General features: G+C 41.0%; 1 protein-coding gene across 1 annotated transcript; it reads left to right on the forward strand.

Annotated features, from left to right (window-relative positions):
* The first annotated feature begins 6,038 nt into the window (after nucleotides 1-6,038).
* On the forward strand, nucleotides 6,039-8,147 carry USP51 (ubiquitin specific peptidase 51). Its single transcript, XM_021700883.1, has one exon. The coding sequence runs from the start codon at nucleotides 6,039-6,041 to the stop codon at nucleotides 8,145-8,147; it is 2,109 nt and encodes a 702-aa protein (XP_021556558.1).
* Nucleotides 8,148-24,818: the final 16,671 nt, after the last annotated feature.

Genomic DNA, 24,818 nt, shown 5'->3' on the forward strand with positions numbered 1-24,818 from the left:
TGATTCTGTATGTTTTTGATTTTTTAATTTAAAAATCTTAGCATTTTGGATATCAAAATACTGTACCCACTGACCACTTCAAAAAGAACTAAGAAGTTAAAAGAAAAAAGAATCAACATAAAAGCTAATGTATTCAGTACTAGTACCAATAATGTAATTTAAGGATAATGGGGAAGTAGTGACTTGTTCTAAAGCACTGAGTACTTCATAGAAAACAGAAAGCACAACTGCACTGGCTATCAGAAGACAGGTCAAATCTGTAGTCAATAAGCTCCATGAATGTTTCTTAGATAACACTGCAATAGGATGCCCATTTAGCAGGGTTTTTGCATGACATCTAATCCGTGTATTGTCTGAATATCAACTCCACATTCATGCCCTTCTGCTGAGCCCCCAGGCAAACCCCTGTTTAAGAGTCTTTTCATAGTCAGACCTGAGGGGCTCTCCAGGTATAGCTCTAGCATCTTTGCCACTCCCCTATTGGAACATGCAGTCTGTTGGCTTCTTTAGTGAATGAGGTTTCTTTACTGCCTCACACAGATACTCAGTAATTTACTAAGAATTGTGTGGAAAGATAGTGAACTGAGCCACATGCTCCAATTATATTCTACCATCCAAAGAGCAAATAACATATGATTTCACTCATATGTAGAATTTAAGAAACAAAACAAATGATCATAGGGTGAAAAAGAGGAGGCAAACCAAGAAACAGACTCTTAACTGATGGTTATTAGAGGGGAGGTGTGTGGTGGATGGGTTAAATGGGTCATGGGGATTAAGGAGTGCACTTGTGATGAGCACTGGTAGTTTTATGTTAAGTGTTAAATCACTAAATTGTACACCTAAAACCAGTATTATACTGTATGTTAACTAACTGGAATTCAAATAAAAACTAAACAAAAACAAACAAACAACAACAACAAAAACAAAGAGCTGAAGCAAATAAATGATACAGAGAGAGAATATAGCCCTGTGACAAAATTTCTGGAGGCTCCAGGGCTAGCAGTCCCCATTCTCATCTGTGTGATCTTGGGTCAATGTGAAATGATCCCTCAGTTTTCTTATCTGTAAGGTGTGGATAACAATATCTACTTTGTACCACAAGTGATAGGATACATTCTAATGGGTGTAGAGAGAAGAGCACATAATATGCACTTAATAACTGGTTTGTAACAAATTTGCCCACTAAACAAACAAAGTACTCAGGGCATTATGAAGCAAGAGCAGTCAGGATATGGAATTCAGAGAGGTCTGTGCATATGAACAGGGAAAAGACCTATGCCTTTATCTTCACTTACCTTTAACTTAATTTGAACATGTCCTTCAATTATTAACCTAGGCAAGAAACCACAATAATATGATTAGTACAATGTCAACAATAAAGATTTTCATATCACATTACATTTGTTTCACATTTCTCAAAGTATCCTTTATGCTCATCACTATTTTGAAATTATGATAGTTATGTTCCTTCTACTAAGGCCAGATGGCCTTGACCTGTTGTTCTTTATACATTAACCCACAACAGTGGTTCTCAAAGTCTGGTCCCTATACCAGCAGCATCAACATTCAGCACCAGCATTAGGTGGTTAATTGTCAGAAAAGAAACTATTGGGCCTCACCGTAGTTACACAGCTAGCAGTCAGCATTTCCATCTACGTCGGCTAACCCAGAAATAAGCAAGTCTTTTTTTAGCCATGGCTGAGCAAATGCTTTTACCTAGAGAAAAAAATTTCCTTCATAAATTAGTCAATAGTTCCAAAGAGCTTTCCCTCCAGGTACTTCTACATGATTGAAATTTGAACATGTTTTCCAACTACACTTCCACAGGACACCTTCTTTCTTTTTAGGTGGTCTCTTTATAACAAAGGGGCAGGGTTAGGAGAGGGTGAGGGGAGCAGGGTCCAAACTGAAGGACCCAAAAAGACCCTCCTTAAGAGAGGCTGGGTCCGGGCACCTGGGTGGCTCAGTCGGTTAAGTGTCTGCCTTCAGCTTAGGTCATGATCCCAGAGTCCCAGGATTGAGCCCACATAGGGGAGTCTGCTTCTCCCTCTGACCCTCCCCCGTCTCATGCTCTCTCTCATTCTCTCTCTAATAAATAAATTAAATCTTTAAAAAAAAGAGAGAGAGAGAGGGTGCCTGGGTGGCTCAGTCATTAAGCATCTGCCTTCTGCTCTGGTCATGATCTCAGGGTCCTGGGATCGAGCCCCACATTGGGCTCCCTGGTCAGTGGGGAGCCCGCTTCTCCCTCTCCCACTGCCTGCCACTCCCCCTGCTTGTGCTCTCTCTGTCAAATAAATAAAATTAAAAAAAAAAAAAAAGAGAGAGAGGCTGGGTCCAGGGGCACCTGGGTGGCTCAGTTGGTTTAGCATCCAACTCTTGATTTCAGCTCAGGTCATGATCTCAGGGTCATGAGATCCAGCCTAACATTGGGCTCTGAGCCCCACTTTGGGGTCCAAGCCCAGTGTGGAGCCCACTTAAGATTCTCTCTCCCTCTGCCCCTCCCCCCTTCTCTTCATGCTTCTCATGCTCTCTCTCAATACATGCATACATACATACATACATACATACATACATACATAAGAGGTTGGGTCCAGCAGGGTCCTGTCTGTATAGGGCTGCTGTATTCTGAGGGACACCCTCCAGATCCGGGGGATCAGAGAAGGCCTCCTGGAGGAGGGAACACTTGAGCTAGGTATAAAACAGGGGGAAATCAGGAGGGTGACCAGATCCTTGGAGATGGGTCCAGACCAAAGTCAACTCTGGGGATGGAATTGGGGCAGAACCTCTGGGGTTACTTCAGGGAATCCTGATGACCTGCCCCCTCTCCCTGTTGTATCCCTCAGGGCTATATTGTCAGGAAGTGGATTAGAATCACAAGGTTTGGTCTGGGTAGAACAGGCTAGTTTGTGGAGGCAATGACTGGCTGTTTTTCAGGTAAGGGTGGCACTGCTGGGACTTACAGGGCCACTAAGCTCTCTCCTTATCCCACTCCAGATTTCTGCCAAAGGAGGACACACAAAACAAAAGGTAATTCAGATGGAGGGAAGTGAGGGAGATAGGAGGGACTTCCTCTCAAGCCACCAGAGGCCTTCACCTTCCCCTGTGCCACTCAACCACCTACCAGCAAGAGGACATGCCATTTCCTCTCTCTGACCCTGCCTTCCCTCAAAATCCTCCTGGGTATTCAATGGTGACTCCATTTCTGCTTCTTTCAACTACTGTCTCCTTGTATGTGTGCTGTTCCATACTCTGGAGCAATCTGTCTAAATTCCAAGTTAAAATCTCTAATATTACACAAAGCCAAGTTCCATGGTGTTGGAAAACCCTCCTATCCTTGCTATTATTATTACTTAACTAAAAGTCCTTTGGAAACTCCAGAGGAAGACAAACTAATCTGCCAAAAGGCACATTGGTTTAAATAGGTCATCCCAACTCCTGAGGCTCCTCTAATGAAAGCTTAGTCACATCCAGAGAAACTGAAAATTCTACCCTGAAAACAGTAAGCCTTCCCTCTCTGGTGTGAAGTTATGGCAGTTAAAGCCATGAGAGTAGCAATGGCCTTTCCAGTCAGCCACATGGTCATTAGCTGACTTGGGGGTCAAGTATCTGTGAACTGGAAACCTCATTAGGATTTCTGCTAAGTTCATGGTAAGAACTGCTAACAGGTCAAACCAACCCTTTTCTTACTTAGGGAAACTGAATTGTAAAAATGATATGTAGCTTGCTTAAATTTACAAACACAACTAATAATGGTGGGAAAGTATAAGAGCATTGCTGTCTTGTCTCCCAGGCAAATGTTCCTGCAAACATTCATCTGAAGACTAACTCTCATTTCATTGTCTCAACCTATAGTCACTCTGGGCTACAGGACAGTTATGGTGGTTTTCTTCTCCAAGATCATGATAATCTGTGCTCACTCTGAAAATTCATATAGATTATTGAATCTCTTTGATGTCCTAAAATCGCTGACATTCATTTTGGGAAGGAACCTATGATACCACCCCTGAGCCTGAGAGAACTGAATCTTAATCCTAAGGTTTAGAAAGGAGGTGCCTGACTGTTCCAGAGAGATTAAATGTAACATTAAACATCTTCACTGATGAGCAGGAATATCCTTGGGATTGGACAGGAAGGGCAAGAAGCCCTAGAGATAGCAGCTTTCACAGGGCTTGTGGCCTTGGATGCTGTGTCTGTTAAAGAGAAGGAAAAATCACCTGGGCTATGAATTCCTGGAGGACACAAATCATTTGATTCTGTATTTCTCGCAGCACAATCTAGCACAGTAAGACAGTTGTGGGATCCATGTACACTTGTTGAGTGGGTGTTCCCATACATGAACTGTTTAGGAGGGATAATCTGGTGAACTGAGCAATAACTTTGAGAGAATTTGGAAAGACAGAAGTGTTCTCTTTTTCTCTACTGTAAGTACCAGGCATTGTGCTACAGGCAGATTTTAAGATGGGAACTGAGAAACAGATGTGAAACAGGTGCCACAAAGATCCTTTACATATACTATGATTTAGTGTTCATAACAGGTTAGGATTATTATCCCTACTTTTGTTTAACAGACGACACAGCTAAGGCTCAGGGAGGTTAGGTGTTTGATCTGAGCTCACACAGCTAGTGAGTGCCTGGGCTCTCCTATCTGAGTCTGAAGCCCTTGCTAATGCTTCCTCTCACCACACTCCAGAATAATATTCCTCTCTCCATTTAACTCCCAGAGATCAGATTTTGATGGGTCCGAGGGATTTGTGCCAGAGAGTTGCCATCCTTGCAACCACCCAACCCCCACTCTAATGAATCTTTTATTCCCCCCCCCCCCCTCCGGAGTGCTGGCCTGGAGCCAGGTGAGACCAGAACCTCCATTTCAGGGGCTTTCTCTAGAATCTGTCGCTGTGGTTACCTCCAGTAGAATCTGTTTCAGGAAGGTCTGACCAAGCAGGAGAGCGGTGACATTCATGACTGCAGGAGAGAAGAATCCGGGGCTGGGGGCCACACGTCGAGAGGGGAGGGGCCAGGGGGCGGCCCCCTTGTGACCAGCCCTGAGGAGAGGTCAGGAAAGAACGTTGGCTGAGGAGCGCCTGTACAGCAGCAGCTGCTGACGTTCTGTATCACGCGCCTGTGGCCCAAGGTAACCCAGACCTTTAAACAAACAGCAGGGCCAGGGGCGTTGCGGGGACGGAGGCGGGAAAGGGCAGGGACTTTGGGGGTCGCACACTGAAGACAGGGGCGGTGAACGCGTGGAGGGCATGAGAAGGAGTCCGAACTCTCTGAGAAATAGGGAATGAAGGAAATACTGAAGCAAGAAACGAAGTGTGAGAAGGAACACAAGCGCGAAAAAAGCGTGAGAGGGCGCAAGAGCTTGGCTGACCAAAAGTGCGCTTGGAGGTAGGGACAAGGGTGGAACACACCCAGCCCCAGAAGCATAGGTAAGGTGGGAGCAGGAGGATACTATCTTTCCCTGAGCCCATTTTCCATAGGTGGTCCCCTTTTAGCCATTTTTAAGGTAAAATGTTGGCCCCAGTTATTTTTGCTTGTTTGTTTTGGGGTTTTGTTTTGTGTGTTTTTTGTTGTTGTTGTTGTTTTTTAGAATATAAGGAAAGAACGTCAGAGGAAGCTGTACTAAAGCGAGGCTGCGCAGGGCGCAGGAAAGGCAGAGGGTGGCGCCTTTTTAAAGAAGATTCTATCTTCACCCTAAAGCTCAGGCCGTACCACACACACACACACACCCCACGTTTTCCCCCCTCTGTCTGCCTCCTATTTCCCCACCCCAGCCCCGCTCCGGGCACGATCGGATCGCCTTTAAACCAGGTAACCGCCTTGGTCTCCACAGCAGCTCCGGGAGCTCCAGAGTGGAGGGGGTGGAGCCCGCAGCGGCCTCTGGCTGAGCTCAAGGTGGGAGGGGTCCCGGGGGCGCTAATGGCGCACCGCGGCCATGACGCTGGCCAGATCATTCACAGAAATCCCTGTCTCATTCCATCTACAGTCGCAGCTCCATTCCAGACGCCCTTCTTCTCAGGCCGGGCGGTGAGCTGATGGCCCAAGTTCGGGACTCGCCCTCCGGCTCTTTGGTCCGCTGGAGCTCGGGAGGTGGGGGAGGAGCCTCTCCCGAGGAGGCGGCTGAAAAGGCGGGGAAAATGGAGAAGGAGGCGGTGGGGGCGACAAAGGCGTGTTCAGGTCAGGGAGCTGAGGAGATGAAGCTGGAGCCGTTACAAGAGCGAAAGCCTGCTCCTGAGAACTTGACGTGGAGTGACAGCGGCGACGATAAGAAGGTGCTCCCTTCAACCCCCCCTCGCTGTTACAGCAGCTCCTCGCCCCTTTGCCCGCGCCGCAAGCCCCGCCCTCGGCCCCAGCCCCGGGCCCGCTCCCGAGGCCCGCCTGGCCTCTTGGTCCCACCCCAGCCTCCATCCCATCCTCCCCCTCCGCCTCTGACCAGACCACAGCCCTGGCGCCAACCACGGCGTAGATCCAGGCCGGGGTCTAGGCCCCAGATGCTGCAAAGCTGTTTTAGTGACCTAGATGGCTCTGGGGATCGAGGTGGTTTAGGGGACTGGTTGCTGGAGGTGGAGTTTGATCAGGGTCCTACAGGCTGCTCTCATGTGGAGAGCTTTAAAGTGGCTAAGAACTGGCGGAAGAACCTGAGGTTGATTTACCAGCGTTTCATATGGAGTGGGACCCCAGAAACTAGGAAACATAAGGCAAAGTCGTGCATCTGTCATGTATGTAGTACCCATATGAACAGACTCCACTCTTGTCTCTCCTGTGTCTTTTTTGGCTGCTTTACTGAGAAACATATTCACAAACATGCAGAAACAAAACAGCACAATTTAGCTGTAGACCTCTATCATGGGGTTATATATTGCTTTATGTGTAAGGATTATGTATATGACAAAGACATGGAACGAATTGCCAAAGAAACAAAAGAGAAAAATTTGAAATTACTAACTTCCACCTCAACAGATGTTTCTCAACAGCAGTGTATGGCATCAGGTGTTGAAGAGAAGCATTCAACCTGTGAGTCAAAGGAACAGGAGCCAAAATTGGTGAAACCCAAGAAAAAGAGAAGAAAAAAGTCAGTCTATACCATAGGCCTGAGAGGGCTTATCAATCTTGGGAACACATGCTTTATGAATTGTATTGTCCAGGCACTTACCCATATTCCTCTACTGAAAGATTTCTTTCTCTCTGACAAGCATAAATGTATAATGACAAGCCCCAGCTTGTGTCTTGTCTGTGAAATGTCTTCTCTTTTTCATGCTATGTACTCTGGGAGCCGAACTCCTCACATTCCCTATAAGTTATTGCATCTAATATGGATTCATGCAGAACACTTAGCAGGGTACCGGCAGCAGGATGCCCATGAGTTCCTCATTGCAATATTAGATGTGCTGCATAGACACAGCAAAGATGATAGTGTTGGGCAGGAGGCCAGTAACCCCAACTGCTGTAACTGCATCATAGACCAAATCTTTACAGGTGGCTTGCAGTCAGATGTCACATGTCAAGCTTGCCATAGTGTCTCTACCACAATAGACCCATGCTGGGACATCAGTTTGGACTTGCCTGGCTCTTGTGCCACATTCGGTTCCCAGAGTCCAGAGAGAGCTGACAGCACAGTGAGTAGGGATGACCACATACCAGGAATTCCCTCACTCACAGACTGCCTACAGTGGTTTACAAGACCAGAGTACCTAGGAAGCAGTTCCAAAATCAAATGTAGTAGTTGCCAAAGCTATCAGGAATCTACCAAACAACTCACAATGAAGAAATTACCTATTGTGGCCTGTTTTCATCTCAAGCGATTTGAACATGTAGGTAAACAGAGGCGAAAGATTAATACTTTTATCTCCTTTCCCTTGGAGCTGGACATGACTCCATTTTTGGCCTCCACTAAGGAGAGCAGAATGAAAGAAGTCCAGCCACCAACAGACTGTACATCCAACGAGAATAAGTATTCCTTGTTTGCAGTGATTAATCACCATGGAACTTTGGAAAGTGGACACTACACCAGCTTTATCCGACAACAAAAAGACCAATGGTTTAGCTGTGATGATGCCATCATCACCAAGGCTACCATTGAGGACTTACTCTACAGTGAAGGGTATTTACTGTTCTATCACAAGCAGGGTCTAGAGAAAGATTAGTCTTGCAAGACCACTTACCAGAAAAAAAGTGAAAGAAATGAATATACAAGGATCCTGAAGTGACACACAAACTTCCCTGGAATGGATGATGATAATAGCCAAACAACAACAAGCACCTCTTGAAATTTCACAAAAACCTACCTGGCATGGACAATGACAACAGCACCTATATGACAAGTAGCACCTTGATATGAAGAACCTATTTTACATGGCTTGTGGGTCTGTAAGAGGAAAAAAAATACTAACTAGTGACCATTTAGCCTTAAGAAAGGGGAGGAGGGAGAAGAGGTTAAAAATGGTCACATAAAGCATAATTAAATGAACAGAATGCTTTAGGTGGGAAGAGTGGGAATGGAGATGTTCTGCGAGTGCTATATGTCATTTGTTTCTACAAAAATACCATGGGGAATCAGGGAGTATTTCTACATTAACAAAAAACTTCACAATTAGTGTTCTAGCTGTGGCTGATTAGTCAAATATTTTGAAAAAAGAATATTGTAAAAGAGATTTTAAAAAGCCTTAAAACATTTAAAAAGGAAAAAACCTTTTTTTTAATTTTAAAATAAAATGTTTTAAATGTTGAAAAAAATTAAGTTAAATATTTTTAAAAGAAATGTTTCAAAATTTAAAAGTTTTTAATTTAAAATTTCAAAATGATTAATAAAATAAGGCTTAAAATAAATTTTAGAAATTCTTAGTTTACAAAAGGTAAAATGAATAAAAGAAGGACAAAGATAAAAAATGAAAGTTTACAAAAAAGTTAAAGTGAAAGAAAGTTTTAAAAGGGGAGGGGAGCTCTTAAAAGTTTAAATAAGGGGTGCCTGGGTGGCTCAGTCGTTAAGCGTCTGCCTTCGGCTCAGGTCATGATTCCAGGGTCCTGGGATCGAGCCCCGCATCGGGCTCCCTGCTCGGCCGGGAGCCTGCTTCTCCCTCTCCCACTCCCCCTGCTTGTGTTCCCTCTCTCGCTGTGTCTCTCTCTGTCAAATAAATAAAATCTTTAAAAAAAAAAGTTTAAATAAAATGTTAATATAAATAATTCTTTAAATTAGACTATAAAATAATGTATTGAAAAATGAGAGGTTAGCAAAATTCATGAACAGTTTAAGAAAATTTCCAAAAATACAGAATGGAATGAAAATTCAAATTTAAGTTTACAGAAAAGTTTTAAAGGAAAAAAAAATTAGCACAATTCAAGACAGACACAATTTGTTTAATTTTTTTAATTTAAAAAAATTTAAAAAGGAAAAGTTAAGACAAAAATAGAGAATTTTAAGATATATAAAAACTTTAAGGAAGTCCAACTTGAGAGATTTAAATAAAAACTAAATATTTAAACAAGAAGGATAAAAATAAAAATTTTTAAAGAAAAACATTTAAATAAAAATCAAATTTAAATTAAAAACAAGTAGAAAAAATATTAATATTTTAAAAACTTAAACAGTTTTATTTTTAAATTTAAGCATATTAAAATTCTTACAGGTATGAAAACTAAAAGGAGATAGGAATAACAAGACAAAAAGGCTTGTTAATATTTCTGTTTGACTTTTATGTTGATACATAAATAGAATTTGAAAAAAAAAATAGTCAACCATCATTTTACTACTCAATTGTGAGATCAGTACAAGGCCTGAACTCTAGCCTACCTTCCCTTTTCAAGTTCCACACCCCATCTGATTTCCTAAAGAGCTGTTTCTTAGGAAGAATCAACTGCATCCGAGAAAGATGAAAATAGTAGGGACTCTCTCCCATTTAGAACTGCATTATTCATACAAATTCTTTGCTACTGAAAAGCGGTTCTTGACAATTTAGTGGCTTAGGGATATTAGATTACAACTTAAGTTCTGGCTTTGATGTTCAAGCCCCATGGCCTGATTGAGGAAGTGGCAGGGACCCATATCTGAGGACATCCCACCCTCTCTTCCACTTCCCTCTCCATGGGGAAACAAGACCTTTATATAGTAAAGCTATGGGTTTGTGCTTGACAGTCTTACTCATTCCTTTACTCCCTCTCTTTTTTCCTTATTCCATCATTCATGCCTGGTTCCCTGAACCGCTTACTTATCTCCATCTCTGATCCCAGCCTGTAGAGCTCCTTCTTTGACTGTTTACCTGGTAGCTTCTATTCCTCCTTCAAGACCCAACTCACAGATGACTTCTCTGGAGCCTTTTCTGAATGCTCTAGGCAGGTATAAATTGGAAAATTGTTTCTTCCTCATGCCTATATCCCTGTCACTGTGCCTCAAAGTACTTTGTCTGTACCTCAGTAATATTCTACTGTGATTCTACTGGAGCTTTGTGAGTGTCTGCCCCTCTGCACCAAGCATTCTGAGAACAGGGGGCCAAGCCTTATTCATTTCTGTGTTAATAAATGTTTGTTGAATGTGAGGATGAGTTCAGTTATTTGCTCTGTTAATATGATCTCACTTATTTTATCAATCAAGCCCTCAATAGGTGTCCTGTGCTATAATACAGTGTGATCAGGGTTGTATCTTCCCTAAAGGAAGTGTATGAAATGCTACTCAGCTGCAGGGGATGGCTTAAGTAGGGAGGTGCTCAGTGAGGAAATAGCCAGGTTGTGTGGAGAGAGTACAAGGTACAACGCAAGGAAAAGAGCAAAGCCTGAGAGTTGGTAGTCATGAAAGACTGGGTGGTGAGGGGGAGCAGAAGCTGAAGATGAGGCTGGGCTTTCTGGTATGTGTGCAGCAACACTCTTCCTCACCAGTGTCCCTGAGCTCCCCACAGTGTCTCTCATCTTATGACTGTGTACCCCACCTCCCCATGGTGTACTGTACTAGTTTGCCTTCCCAGGAGACTGTGTACCTCACCATTCCACACTCTTTTATATCACATGGCACACCATGACTGACAGGAGAGTGATGTCTGGTGACTGTATTTAGTGGGGGAACTGTAGTTGCCTGCTTAGCACTCTAGCCCTTCCCCCATTCCTTGTGGTTCTGCTGGGGCTATTGACCACCTTGCAGTGCTCCTCTCACTCCTCCCCAGAGTGAGCATGTCCCACAGGCTAGGCCAGATAAGAGTTCTCAATTCCTCCACTCCTTCACCCACACCCATCCCACAAGAGCAATTCTGAGGATGGCTATAGGACCCAAGCAGGCCCAGTCAGAGTCCATTGCTAGACTGAATATATGTAGACAGTGGGAGAAAGAAGTGTCTTGCTCCCCCTCCATGCTGAAGTCTCTAGACTAGGATGACATTAATCTGAGAATCTTAGGGGGTTGATATTCTTACCATGAGGAGAAAAGTAGAATTAGAGATAGGGAGAAAGAGCCTGGAGAACATCATTTGAAACTTGTGGATCCAGATGTGCCTGAAGTCCCAAAGTTCCTAGCTATCTGAGCCAATAAAGTCCTTTGTTTTGCTTAAGCTAGTTTGAGTTGGGATCCTATCACTTGTAGCCAAGTATTTTGAACACATTAGATATGCTATATTGTTAGTTGGGAGCATCCTGTTCCTAGGGCCACAAATGGAGAGAAGGAAGAAGGAAGAAAATGGTGACCTTCAATGAACTCTGTCATAGAAGATTGAGAAACCAGAGTGGGTACCTGCATGTCTTTAGCTCAGCTACTGACCTGTGCTAGGCTTCAAACCTTACTCACAGCAATGATGTGGCTGTTCCCAATTAAAGAGAGAATAAGGCAATCATGTTTCAGGAGTACCATGAATAGGTAGGCCAGGCACTATGGTGACTGCTTTACCTCTATTATCTCACTGAATTGGTGCAGCAATCCTGGAAGACAATCATTCCTGAACATATTTCGCAGATTGGGAAAGTGAGACTCAGAATGGAAAAGTGGTTTGTTTAAGTTCACTTTACTGTTTTAAGCAGTGGGGCCAGTATTCAAACCCAGATCCTCAAAGCTTGTGCATATTCCATTATAATTCAGTACAGGTAATTCAAAGATTTTTTTTTGTTTTGCTTTTCCTGATGTTGCTATGGAAGACACAATAGACCAAAATGGCACAGAAGGCAGACAGCCTTTGACAAACCTGGATGCAGATAACCTGGAACTTGGAGAGTAATCTATTAACTGATAACACAAAATTACCCATGCTCCAGGTGAATATGTCTCTATGGCAATAGCTGGTTAGGATAGTCACATCAGGCTAAATGACTTTCTTAAGGATACCCAGAATGGATGAGGCCAAAATCCTACTCCATTACCAGACATATAGCTTCACTCAATGCCATATGCTTGCCTTTTTACAGTCTGTGAAACCATCAGCTCTCTCTAGTTACACTAGGTTTCCTTTCTAGCTTCAATACTGTGACCAATACTTTGTTAATCACCTTCACCACTGACCTTCCCCTGGTCTTTCCAGAGTGCCCACAATGCCAGCTCCTCAACCATAGATCCTTCCCACCTGCCTGTTGCAGAGGGACTTGCCTATTAGGATCTATTTCCTAGGTGATCTGATACTGACTTGCAATGTCCAATTCTGTTGTTTCTACACTATTTTCAGTTCCTTATCTTTATTCCTTCCAAACATACAATTATATCTACTCTGGGCCAGAGCTGGAACTATGTGTCTATAAACCCCTCAGGCCAATCACACTATATGGTAGGTTCTTAATAGGCTAGCTGAATGAATGCATGAATGAATAAACAAAATGAATTCCATCCTACACTCAGCTTTAGTAGTTAACTTCCTATCTTATTTTTTTCTGAAGTCAAAATACTTGTAAGAGTGCCTCATTTACATATACCACCCACATCAACACATTTCTATCTCCATCTATCCTCCACACCTTCACTCTACTTTTAGAGAAGGAATCCTGCTTTCTTTTGGATGCTGTACCACTAGCCTTCTCTGACCCATTCCTGACAGCCAAGAGGCCTTACTCCCACACTTTCCCCAGTATTCCAGCAACTGCCATGTTTTCTCTAGACATAATATTCAGCAACTAGATATCCTAGGTTTTCTACAACGGGTCTTCAAAAACTTTCCCCATCATTCCTATAAGATATAAGGAGTGTTCCTCAATTCCCTATGCTTCCTCCTAGAGTGTATATTGTCACCAGAAGAGACCAAACAGTCTGTTGTAAGGTCCTGACTTGGGGTTCATGTTTAAAACAAAAATTCATAACCTTGATATGATACTGCTGTTTGTGGTATTATTTCTGTCCTTCCTTTCAATGTCAAGCTCTTCTACATGTGTTTATCTTACATCATTCCCACTTACCTCCTACATCACTTTTAGTTCCCCACATAGCTTCTGCCTATATGACTCTATTAAAACTACTCTTGGTTAAGTACAAAGTGACTTATTTTTACAAAGTTCTTTATTTTGCTATTTTATCCCATTTGTTAAAGAGATATATGATAATTAAAGACAGTGGAACAACAAACACAGAGTATTTGATGTTAAAACTTTCCTTGCAAATCCAGGTCATGATTTTGTCATGTTGGTGACCACTCAGGGTAAGTTCCCTTTTTCTTACACCAGGAGGGTATAGCAAATCTGAAAAAGGGACTCAGGCTAGGGGTGGAGCCAGTGAAGCTGAGGTAGAGAAAATACAATTTTAGAAAACTGTATTGTATTTTAAATGTACCAGAGGAGTTGGTGTTTTTAAGGACAGGTGTAAAGAATCCTTTTTGTGTGCCTTATTAAGAATCTAATCGTGCCCTAATTGATCTGTTTTTAGAATGGTATACTTAAAAAGAGACATACTTGTAGTTTACTTGCAAACATCATTTAAAGCTTTTTTTTCATGCCATACCTCTGATACAGAATTAAACTGACTGACCTGCAATTTCCATTTCTCTGTGATGGGGGAGGTATGATGAGGTAGGCCTAGGCATGAGGAGAAAATAACTTTGGGACCAGACAGACTTAATCACATCCCAGATCTACCACTTACTAACAGGTAACAGTGAGCCAGTAACAGAACCTTGTACTCACCCCTCTGTTGGGAGGCCTAAATGTAACATTGTTTTAAGGCATTTAGTACAAAGCAGGGCACACAGTTGGATAAAAATATTTTTTTGCCCCACTTTTCAGTGTCCAAATAGTCCCTTTGTCCCTAAGGTATTTTTAGAAAAGGATAAATGCTATCTCTCTGGAAGTCCATTTTCACACATATAACAAGGACATCACCTAAGTAGACTTCTTTATATAAATCCTCCTCAGCCAGATCTCTCCTTACATCACTGAGTTTTTCTTCTGTGCTATAGTCACCCCAATGGGGTCTGTCTTATTGTCAGCTCTACTTGACAAAGGAATATGAGAATTCAGATGTCTTTCCCAAAATCACATAGGAATTAAGAAGGAGAACTGGGACACAGGGTACTGAGTCTAGGCCCCTAACCATCAAGTTTTGCTGCAACCCAGGAACTAATTTGATTCCTCTACTTATACTGGAATAACAGCCAGGTAATACTCTGAATCCATGAAATTTATAGACTTCTAGAATTTGAGAGTTGGGAGGATCCCTAAAGTGCCTTTAACTGTCAGGTTTCTCACTGTTTTAAGGATACACTGGCTTGGAGAGAGATGGAATGACTTGCTCAAGGTCATACAGGGGATTGGTGGCAGAACCAGGAGCAGAACTGAGGTCCTGGGATTTTCTTATTGCATACCAGGCCTTCTGACTGTCAAGTTTCTCTGTAAATATTCTATCTCCATTGCCTATCCCATCTCAGAATCTACATTCTCCTATGCTGGGTTAGGTCCCTAAAGACAACAGTGCCCAGAGAGATCAGTAAATAGGTGACTCTAGCTGTTGCCAACAGAATTGTTTTCAAAGACAAAAGTGTAACAAGGGCACTGGAAACCTGTCCATAATTCTGGTCTCAGGGAGGCAGCAGGCAGCAGAGAAATTGTGACTGGACCTGGCAATGAGTGGAGGTATATGGTTGGTATTGGGTGAATGACCTGATATACAGGGCAACATCCAGTCCTGATAGGTTGATGGAACAGGGGAAGTTGAGTAATTCTTAATAATTGCCTTATTTGCGATATGAGAAATCTGTTAATTTACCTGTTTTGGGGGTCTTGATTCTTTATCCCTAATGAAATACAGCTTTGGGGGAAGATGCTTGTCTTACAGGTCTCTTCTTATGCTAGTAATCTGGAGAAACCCTCCAGCTCATCCCCACACTGCAGACCCAGGCCTTCAAAGAATGATATTTAGCCCCAAACCTTGGATCACCCCCACCATTGAAGAATTTCATCAGTGCCTGGATCAAACAAGCAAATTTATTTGTGGAAGAGGCACAGTTTGCTGAAAAGTATGAGAAAAAAAGCCTCTCAAATGCAGCCAAAGTCTCACCTATATGTTTACCTGCTCCCCTGTTACCAACACTTCCTGCTTCATAATATAGGGCATATTATGACTGCCTGGGAGTCCAAAGAGGTGTTCTTATGCAAATTATACATAATCTTTGACTCACTTTGCCCAAGTAAGAAAAGAAGTGGTTTGTTTGGATTGTCCCCAAAGTTCCTCATAAGCTTTAAAACACTATGAGCTATTAGCAGTTCTTAACTATAAACTCATGGCAACTTGGCAAGAATTCTAAGAAAAAATAAAATATGGCATAATAATTATTTAAAAATAAAAATTGTCTTATATTTTAATGACTGCATAAGATTTCTGGCCTTGATTGTTTTAACCAGTTCCTTAAATATTTCAGTTATTTCTTATTTTTTGTCATTGTAATCAATGCTGCAAAGAATATATTGTATATCATTTCACACATCTATACGTCTATCAGTGGAACAAATACCTGGAAATTTATTCAAAAGCTGTTCCCTTTATGTCTACTGGATGCTAGGCTGAGGACTGACTGAGACAATCCTGCTCCCTACCATCAAGGAGCTCACAGTTCAGCAGGGGAGACAGATATGTCACCAGACAGAGATGGCCAGGAAAGGAGAAGAATAGTATGGGGAAAGACAGGGCATAGCAGGGGAGAGACACTAACCACAAAAATTAGAGTAATGCTGCATAAGTAACTACATTTCTGACATGATATCAGGGAATTCTTCTCTCTGGGTCGCCCTTATTCCTCTGTCCCTGGTGCCTGGCATAGGATTTGGCATAACAGGAGGCTCAGTGAGCATTTTGGGAAGGAATGACTAGTCCTTCAGTTCTAGCACTGAGATTGGATGCTGGTCCCAACATCTCTCCTGACTTGCTGTGTGAATGTGGGCACATCACACAAATGTGGGCCCCTTTCTGGACCTTTCTTCCTTCATCAGTTACATGGAAGGTGCCATAGGCATAAAAGAGTAGCTTGGTAGTTAACACTACAGGCTCTGGATTCAAACCTGGGTTTTTATCCTGACTCTCCATCACTGGCTGTGTGACATCAATAGGTTACTTAAACACACTCTGTCTTGAATTCCTTGTCTATAAAATGAGGCTGATAATCATAGTAACACCTCACTTTTAGAGTTATGGAGAAAATTCAATGAATAATAAATATTAAGTGCTCAGAACAGAGCCTGCTACATAGTAAAGGCTAAATATATGTAAGCTCTGTTCTCCTTTCAAAACATAAGCTTATTTTTATCTCAGGATCTTTGTACATGTTACTCTCCCTGGAGCAGTCTTCCCCCATATTTTGCCTTTTCTTCATTCATATTTCTGCTCAGATATCACCTAGAAGGGGCTTCCCTAAGCATCCATCTAAGGTAGCAAAACGCTTTCAATCTAATTTCCTTTTCCTGGATTTTTTTTGTATTCTACTTTTCTTTATTACCCACTTTATAATATGTATTTATGTCATGCATCCTTCAGTAGAATCAAAGTGGCCCAAGGGAAGGGAGGTTTTCTTTTTGCTTACTGCCATATCTTTGGTGTCTAGAAGAAAGTCTTACACATATCAAACCTTCAAAATCATCTGTTAACTAAATGAAAAAGTAGCTTGATGAAGTGGTTACTATTATCTTCCCCATTTTAAAAGTGAGATGAAGTCATTTGTTAATGTCACAGGCTAATAGATAATGGAGCCATGTGACACAAAAACCCACTCTCAAGCCAGAATTATTTTCTTTTTGCATATGATGTAAATGTTAGATGCAAATCGTCTTCAGAAATTATACCTAAAAGTTGAAATTGCTAAACACACATTTCATATTTGACAGTCATGCACTGTTATGTTAGTGGATCAGATAAGTAAAATTTACAGTCATCAAGCATGAACAAATTAAACGATCATCATGAATGAGATCTGTACAATCATGTATTTGAAATAATAGAAAATTCAAAAAATACTTCATCTGAGTGTTCAACGAATAGATGAAAAAGTACTCAGAAAATATCAGAATTTTGAAGAATATCTACTCTATTATAAAAAAATCATAATTTTTATCCATGAAATATTAATGGAACTTCATTATCTTTTGCATATCTTTACAATATAGACTCATAGTCTTTCTTGTAAAATTATCTTCTGAAATGAAAAGGCAACTTTAAAAAAATCTTACAAATCATAAAATAAACTTTTGGGTGACCAGTTTTCCTAGGTTGCTAACCTTGGACATGACCATAGGAGATATGAAAACACAATTTAATAAAGAATGATACACATGTATGTTATTACCTTTTTTAAATTTTATTTTACTTTATTATGTTATGTTAGTCACCATAAAATACATCATTAGTTTTTAATGCAGTGATCCATGGTTCATTGTTTTCGTATAACACCCAGTGCTCCATGCAGTACGTGCCCTCCTTAATACCCATCATGGGACTAACCCATCCCCCTACCCGTCTCCCCTCTAAAACCCTCAGTTTGTTTCATGGAGTCCAAAGTCTCTCATGTTTCATCTCCCCGTCCCATTACCCCCTCTTCCTTTTTACCTTCCTTCTCCTAATGTCCTCCATGCTATCCCTTATGTTCCACAAATAAGTGAAACCAGATGATAATTGACTTTCTCTGCCTGACCTATTTCACTTAGCATAATCTCCTCCAGTCCCATCCATGTTGATGTAAAAGTTGGGTATTCATTCATTCTGATGGCTGAGTAATATTCCATTATATATATGGACTACATCTTCTTTATCCATTCATCTGTTGAAGGGCATCTCAGCTCTTTCCACAGTTTGGCTATTGTGGACATTGCTGCTATGAACATTGGGGTGCATATGGCCCTTCTTTTCACTATATCTGTGTCTTTGGGGTAAATACCCAGAAGTGCAATTGCTGGGACATAGGGTAGCTCTATTTTTAATTTTTTGAGGAACATGCACACTGTTTTCGAAAGTGGCTGTACCAAATTGCATTCCCACCAATAGTATAAGATGGTTCCCTTTTCTCCACAACCTCTCCAACATTTGTTGTTTCTTTCCCTGTCCATTTTGGCCATTCTAACTGGTGTAAGGTGGTATCTCAATGTGGTTTTGATTTGAATATCCCTGATGGCTAATGATGATGAACATTTTTTCATATGTCTGTTAGGCATTTGTATGTATTCTTTGGAGAAGTGTCTGTTCATGTCTTCTGCACATTTTGTGACTTGATTAGTTATTTTTTTGGGTGTTGAGTTTGAGAAGCTCTTTATAGATCTTGGAAATCAGCGCTTTGTCTGTTGTGTCATTTGCAAATATCTTCTCCCATTCTGTGGGTTGCCTCTTTGTTTTGTTGACTGTTTCCTTTGCTGTGAAGAAGCTTTTTATCATGATGAAGTCCCAAAAGTTCATTTTTGCTTTTGTTTCACTAACCTTTGGAGATGAATCTTGAAAGAAGTTGCTGTGGCCAATGGCAAAGAGCTTACTGCCTATGTTCTCCTCTAGGATTTTGATGGATTCCTGTCTCACATTGAGGTCTTTCATCCCTTTTGAGTTTATCTTTGAGTATGGTATTAGAGAATGGTCGAGTTTCATTCTTCTGCATGTGGCTATCCAAATTTCCCAGCACCATTTATTGAAGAGACTGTCTTTTTTCCGTTGCATATTTTTTCCTGCTTTGTCGAAGATTATTTGACCATAGAGTTGAGGGTCCATATCTGGGCTCTCTCTTCTGTTCCATTGGTCTATATGTCTGTTTTTGTGCCAGTACCATGCTGTCTTGGTGATCACTGCTTTGTAATATAGCTTAAAATCGGGCTACACGATGCCCCCAGCTTTGTTTTCCTTTTTCAACATTTCCATGGCGATTTGGGGCCTTTTCTGATTCCATACAAATTTTAGGATTGTTTGTTCCAGAACTTTGAAAAATGTCATTGGAATTTTGATTGGGATGGCATTGAAGGTCTAGATTGCTCTGGGTAGCATAGACATTTTAACAATGTTTATTCCTCCGATCCATGAGTGTGGAATGTCTTTCCATTTTTTGTGTCTTCCCCAATTTATTTCATGAGTCTTCTATAATTCCTAGAGTATATATCTTTTACCTCTTTGGTTAGGTTTATTCCGAGGTATCTGATGGTTTTTGGTGCTATTGTAAAAGGATCATTTTTCTAATTTCTCTTTCTACAGTTGCATTGTTAGTGTATAAGAAAGAAACTGTTTCTGTGCCTTGATTTTGTATCCTGCCACATTACTGAATTGCTGTATGAGTTCTAGTAATTTGGGGATGGAGTCTTTTCAGTTTTCCACATGTCATCTGTGAAAAGAGAGAGTTTGATTTCTTTGCCAATTCGAATACTTTTATTTCTTTTTGTTGTCTGACTGCTGTTGCTGGGACTTCTATTGCTATGCTGAACAACAGTGGCGAGAGTGGGAAAACTTCACGTGTTCCTGATCTTACGGGAAAAGCTCTCAGCTTTTCCCCATTGAGGATGATATTTGCTGTGGGTTTTTCATAGGTGGATTTTATGAACTTGAGCAATGTACCCTCTATCCCTATACTCTGAAGAGTTTTAATCAGGAAAGGATCATGTATTTTGTCAAATGCTTTTTTCTTTTCTTTTTTCTTTTTTTAATTGGAGAGGTGGAGAGAAAACTGGTCATCTGAGAGATATTATTTTACTTAAGAATAATAGAAGTAATTCTTTTTTTTCTTCATTTCTTTTTTTTAATTTTTTTTAAATTTTATTATGTTATGTTAGTCACCATACAATACATCATTGGTTTTTGATGTGGTGATCCACGATCCATTGTTTTCGTATAACACCCAGTGCTCCATGCAGTACATGCCGTCGTTAATACCCATCACCGGGCTAACCAATACCCCCTCCCCCCTCCCCTCTAAAACCCTGTTTGTTTCTCAGAGGCCATAGTCTCTCATGGTTCATCTCTCCCTCCGATCCCCACCCCATTTTTCCCTTCCTTCTCCAAATGTCCTCCATGCTCTTCCTTATGTTCCACAAATAAGTGAAACCAGATGATAATTGACTTTCTCTGCTTGACTTATTTCACTTAGCATAATCTCCTCCATGCCCATCCATGTTGATGTAAAAGTTGGGTATTCATCCTTTCTGATGGCTGAGTAATATTCCATTGTATATATGGACCACATCTTCTTTATCCATTCATTTGTTGAAGGGCATTTCGGCTCTTTCCACAGTTTGGCTATTGCGGACATTGCTGCTATGAACATTGGGGTGCATATGGCCCTTCTTTTCACTAAATCTGTGTCTTTGGGGTAAATACCCAGGAGTGCAATTGCTGGGTCATAGGGTAGCTCTATTTTTATATTTTTGAGGAACCTCCACACTATTTTCCAAAGTGGCTGTACCAACTTGCATTCCCACCAACAGTGTAAGAGGGTTCCCCTTTCTCCACAACCTCTCCAACATTTGTTGTTTCTTGCCTTGTCAATTTTTGCCATTCTAACTGGTATAAGGTGGTATCTCAATGTAGTTTTGATTTGGATTTCCCTGATGGCTAATGATGATGAACATTTTTTCATGTGTCTGGTAGCCATTTGTATGTCTTCTTTGGAGAAGTGTCTTTTCATATCTTCTGCCCACATTTTGAGTTGATTATTTGCTTTTTGGGTGTTGAGTTTGAGAAGTTCTTTATAGATTTTGGATACCAGCCCTTGATCTGTAGTGTCATTTGCAAATATTTTCTCCCATTCTGTGGGTTGCCTCTTTGTTTTGTTGACTGTTTCCTTTGCTGTGCAGAAGCTTTTGATCTTGATGAAGTCCCAAAAGTTCATTTTTGCTTTTGTTTCACTAGCTTTTGGAGATACATCTTGAAAGAAGGTGCTGTGGTCGATGTGAAAGAGGTTACTGCCTATGTTCTCTTCTAGGATTTTGATGGATTCCTGTCTCACATAGAGGTCTTTCATCCCTTTTGAGTTTATCTTTGTGTATGGTGTTAGAGAATGGTCGAGTTTCATTCTTCTGTAGATAGCTGTCCAATTTTCCCAGCACCATTTATTGAAGAGACTGTCTTTTTTCCATTGCATATTTTTTCCAGCTTTGTCAAAGATTATTTGACCATAGAGTTGAGGGTCCATATCTGGGCTCTCTATTCTGCTCCATTGGTCTATATGTCTGTTTTTCTGCCAGTACCATGCTGTCTTGGGGATCACTGCTTTGTAATATAGCTTAAAATCGGGCAACGTGATACCCCCAGCTTTGTTTTTCTTTTTCAACATTTCCTTGGCGATTCGGGGTCTTTTCTGATTCCATACAAATTTTAGGATTGTTTGCTCCGGCATTTTGAAAAATATCATTGGAATTTTAATCGGGATGGCATTGAAGGTCTAGATTGCTCTGGGTAGCATAGACATTTTAACAATGTTTGTTGTTCCGATCCATGTGCATGGAATATTTTTCCATCTTTTTGTGTCTTCTTCAATTTCTTTCATGAGTGTTTTGTAGTTCCTAGAGTATAGATCCTTTACCTCTTTGGTTAGGTTTATTCTGAGGTATCTTATGGTTTTTGGTGCTATTGTAAATGGAATCATTTCTCTAATTTCTCTTTCTACAGTTGCATTGTTAGTGTATAAGAAAGCAACTGATTTCTGTGCCTTGATTTTGTATCCTGCCACATTACTGAATTGCTGTATGAGTTCTAGTAATTTGGGGTGGAGTCTTTTGGGTTTTCCACATAAAGTATCATGTCATCTGTGAAAATAGAGAGTTTGACTTCTTTGCCAATTTGAATACATTTTATTTCTTTTTGTTGTCTGATTGCTGTTGCTAGGACTTCTAGTACTATGTTGAACAACAGTGGTGAGAGTGGGCACCCTTGACATGTTCCTGATCTTCAGGGAAAGGCTCTCAGCTTTTCCCCATTGAGGATGATATTCGCTGTGCATTTTTCATAGATGGATTTTATGAGCTTGAGGAATGTTCCCTCTATCCCTATGCTCTGGAGAGTTTTAATCAGGAAAGGATGTTGTATTTTGTCAGATGCTTTTTCTGCATCAATTGAGAGGACCATATGGTTCTTCTCCCTCCTCTTATTAATGTGTTCTATTACACTCATTGATTTGCAAATGCTGAACCACCTTTGCATCCCGGGGATAAATCCCACTTGGTCATGGTGGATGATCCTTTTAATGTATTGTTGGATCCTATTAGCTAGGATTTTGTTGAGGATTTTGGAATCCATATTCATCAGGGATATCGGTCTGAAATTCTCCTTTTTGATGGGGTCTTTGCCTGGTTTGGGGATTAAGGTAATGCTGGCCTCATAGAATGAGTCTGGAAGTTTCCTTCTGTTTCTATTTTTTGAAACAGCTTCAGTAGAATAGGTATTATTTCTTCTTTGAATGCTTGGTAGAATTCCCCAGGGAATCCATCAGGCCCTGGACTCTTGTTTTTGAGGAGGTTTTTGATCACTGCTTCAATCTCTTTACTGGTTATTGGCCTATTCATGTTGTCAATTTCTTCCTGTTTCAGTCTTGGCAGCTTATAGGTTTCCAGGAAGGCCTCCATTTCATGCAGATTGCTCAGTTTATTGGCATATAGTTGTTGAATATAATTTCTAATAATTGTTTCTATTTCCTTGGTTTTAGTCGTGATCTCTCCCCTTTCATTCATAATTTTATTAATTTGGGTCCTTTCTCTTTTCTTTGGATAAGTCCGGCCAGTGGTTTATTGATCTTATTAATTCTTTCAAAGAGGCAACTTCTAGTTTCGTTGATCTGATCTACTGTGTTTCTGCTTTCCAATTCATTAATTTCTGCTCTAATTTTAATTATTTCTCTTCTAATGCATGGCTTAGGCGTTGTTTGCTGCTTTTTCTCTAGTTCTTTAAGGTGTAGAGTTAGTTGGTGAATTCGGGATTTTTCTATTTTTTTGAGTAAGGCTTAGATGGCTATGTATTTCCCCCTTAGGACCGCCTTTGCAGTATCCCATAGGTTTTGGATCGGTGTTTTCATTCTCATTGGTTTCCATGAATTGTTTAAGTTGTTCTTTGATTTCCTGGTTGACCCAAACATTCTTAAGCAGAGTGGTCTTTAGCTTCCAAGTGTTTGAATTTCTTCCAATTTTTTTCTTGTGATTCAATTCCAGTTTTAAAGCATTGTGGTCGGACAATATGCAGGGAATAATCTCAATGTTTTGGTATCAGTTAAGACCTGATTTGTGACCCAGTATGTGGTCTTTTCTGGAGAAAGTTCCATGTGTGCTCCAGAAGAATGAGTATTCTGTTGTTTTAGGGTGGAATGTTCTGTATATATCTATGAGGTCCATCTGTTCCAGTGTGTCATTCAAAGCTCTTGTTGGCTTGCTGATTTTCTGCTTAGATGATCTGTCTATTGCTGAGAGTGGAGTATTGAGGTCTCCTACAATTAACGTATTGTTATCAATATGACTCTTTATTTTGGTTAACAGTTGGCTTATGTAGATGGCTACTCCCATGTTGGGGGCATAGATATTTACAATTGTTTGATCTTCTTGTTGGATAGACCCTTTAAGAATGATAGAGTGTCCTTCTGTGTCTCTAACTACAGACTTCAGTTTAAAATCTAATTTGTCTGATATAAGAATTGCTACCCCAGCTTTCTTTTGAGGTCCGCTGGCATGGAAGATGGATCTCCATCCCTTCACTTTCAGTCTGGATGTATCTTTAGGTTCAAAATGAGTCTCTTGTAGACAGCATATGGATGGGTCCTGTCTTTTTATCCAGTCTGCGACCCTGTACCGTTTTATGGGAGCATTTAGGCCCTTCACGTTGAGAGTGATTATTGAAAGATATGAATTAATTGTCATCATGTTGCCTGTGAAGACGTTGTTTTTATAGATTGTCCCTGTAATTTTCTGTAGTGTATCATTCTTGGGGTCTTTCTCCTTTTATAGAACCCCACTTAATATTTCTTGCAGCGCTGGCTTAGTGGTCACATATTCTTTCAGTTTCTGTGGGTCGTGGAAGCTCTGCATCTCTCCATCCATTCTAAATGAAAGCCTTGCCAAATAAACTATTCTTGGCTGTATGTTCTTCTCATTTAGTGCCCTGAATATGACTTGCCAGGCCTTTCTGGCTTGCCAAGTCTCTGTGGATATGTCTGACGTTATTCTGATGTTCCTTCCTCTGTACGTAAGTAATCTCTTCCCCCTCACTGCCCTTAAGATGGTTTCCTTGGTTCTAAGATTTGCAAGTTTTACTATTACATGCTGAGGTGTTGGCCTGTTTTCCTTGATCTTAGCAGGGGTCCTCTCTGCCTCTAGGACTCGAATGTTTGTTTCATTCTCCAGATTAGGGAAGTTCTCAGCTATGATTTGCTCAAATACATCTTCTAGTCCTCTCTCTCCCTCTACTCCTTCCGGGATTCCAATTTTTCTGACATTGGAACGCTTCATGG

The sequence above is a fragment of the Neomonachus schauinslandi genome, chromosome X (genome assembly GCF_002201575.2).
Source record: "Neomonachus schauinslandi chromosome X, ASM220157v2, whole genome shotgun sequence".
NCBI classification, from domain to species: Eukaryota; Metazoa; Chordata; class Mammalia; order Carnivora; family Phocidae; genus Neomonachus; species Neomonachus schauinslandi.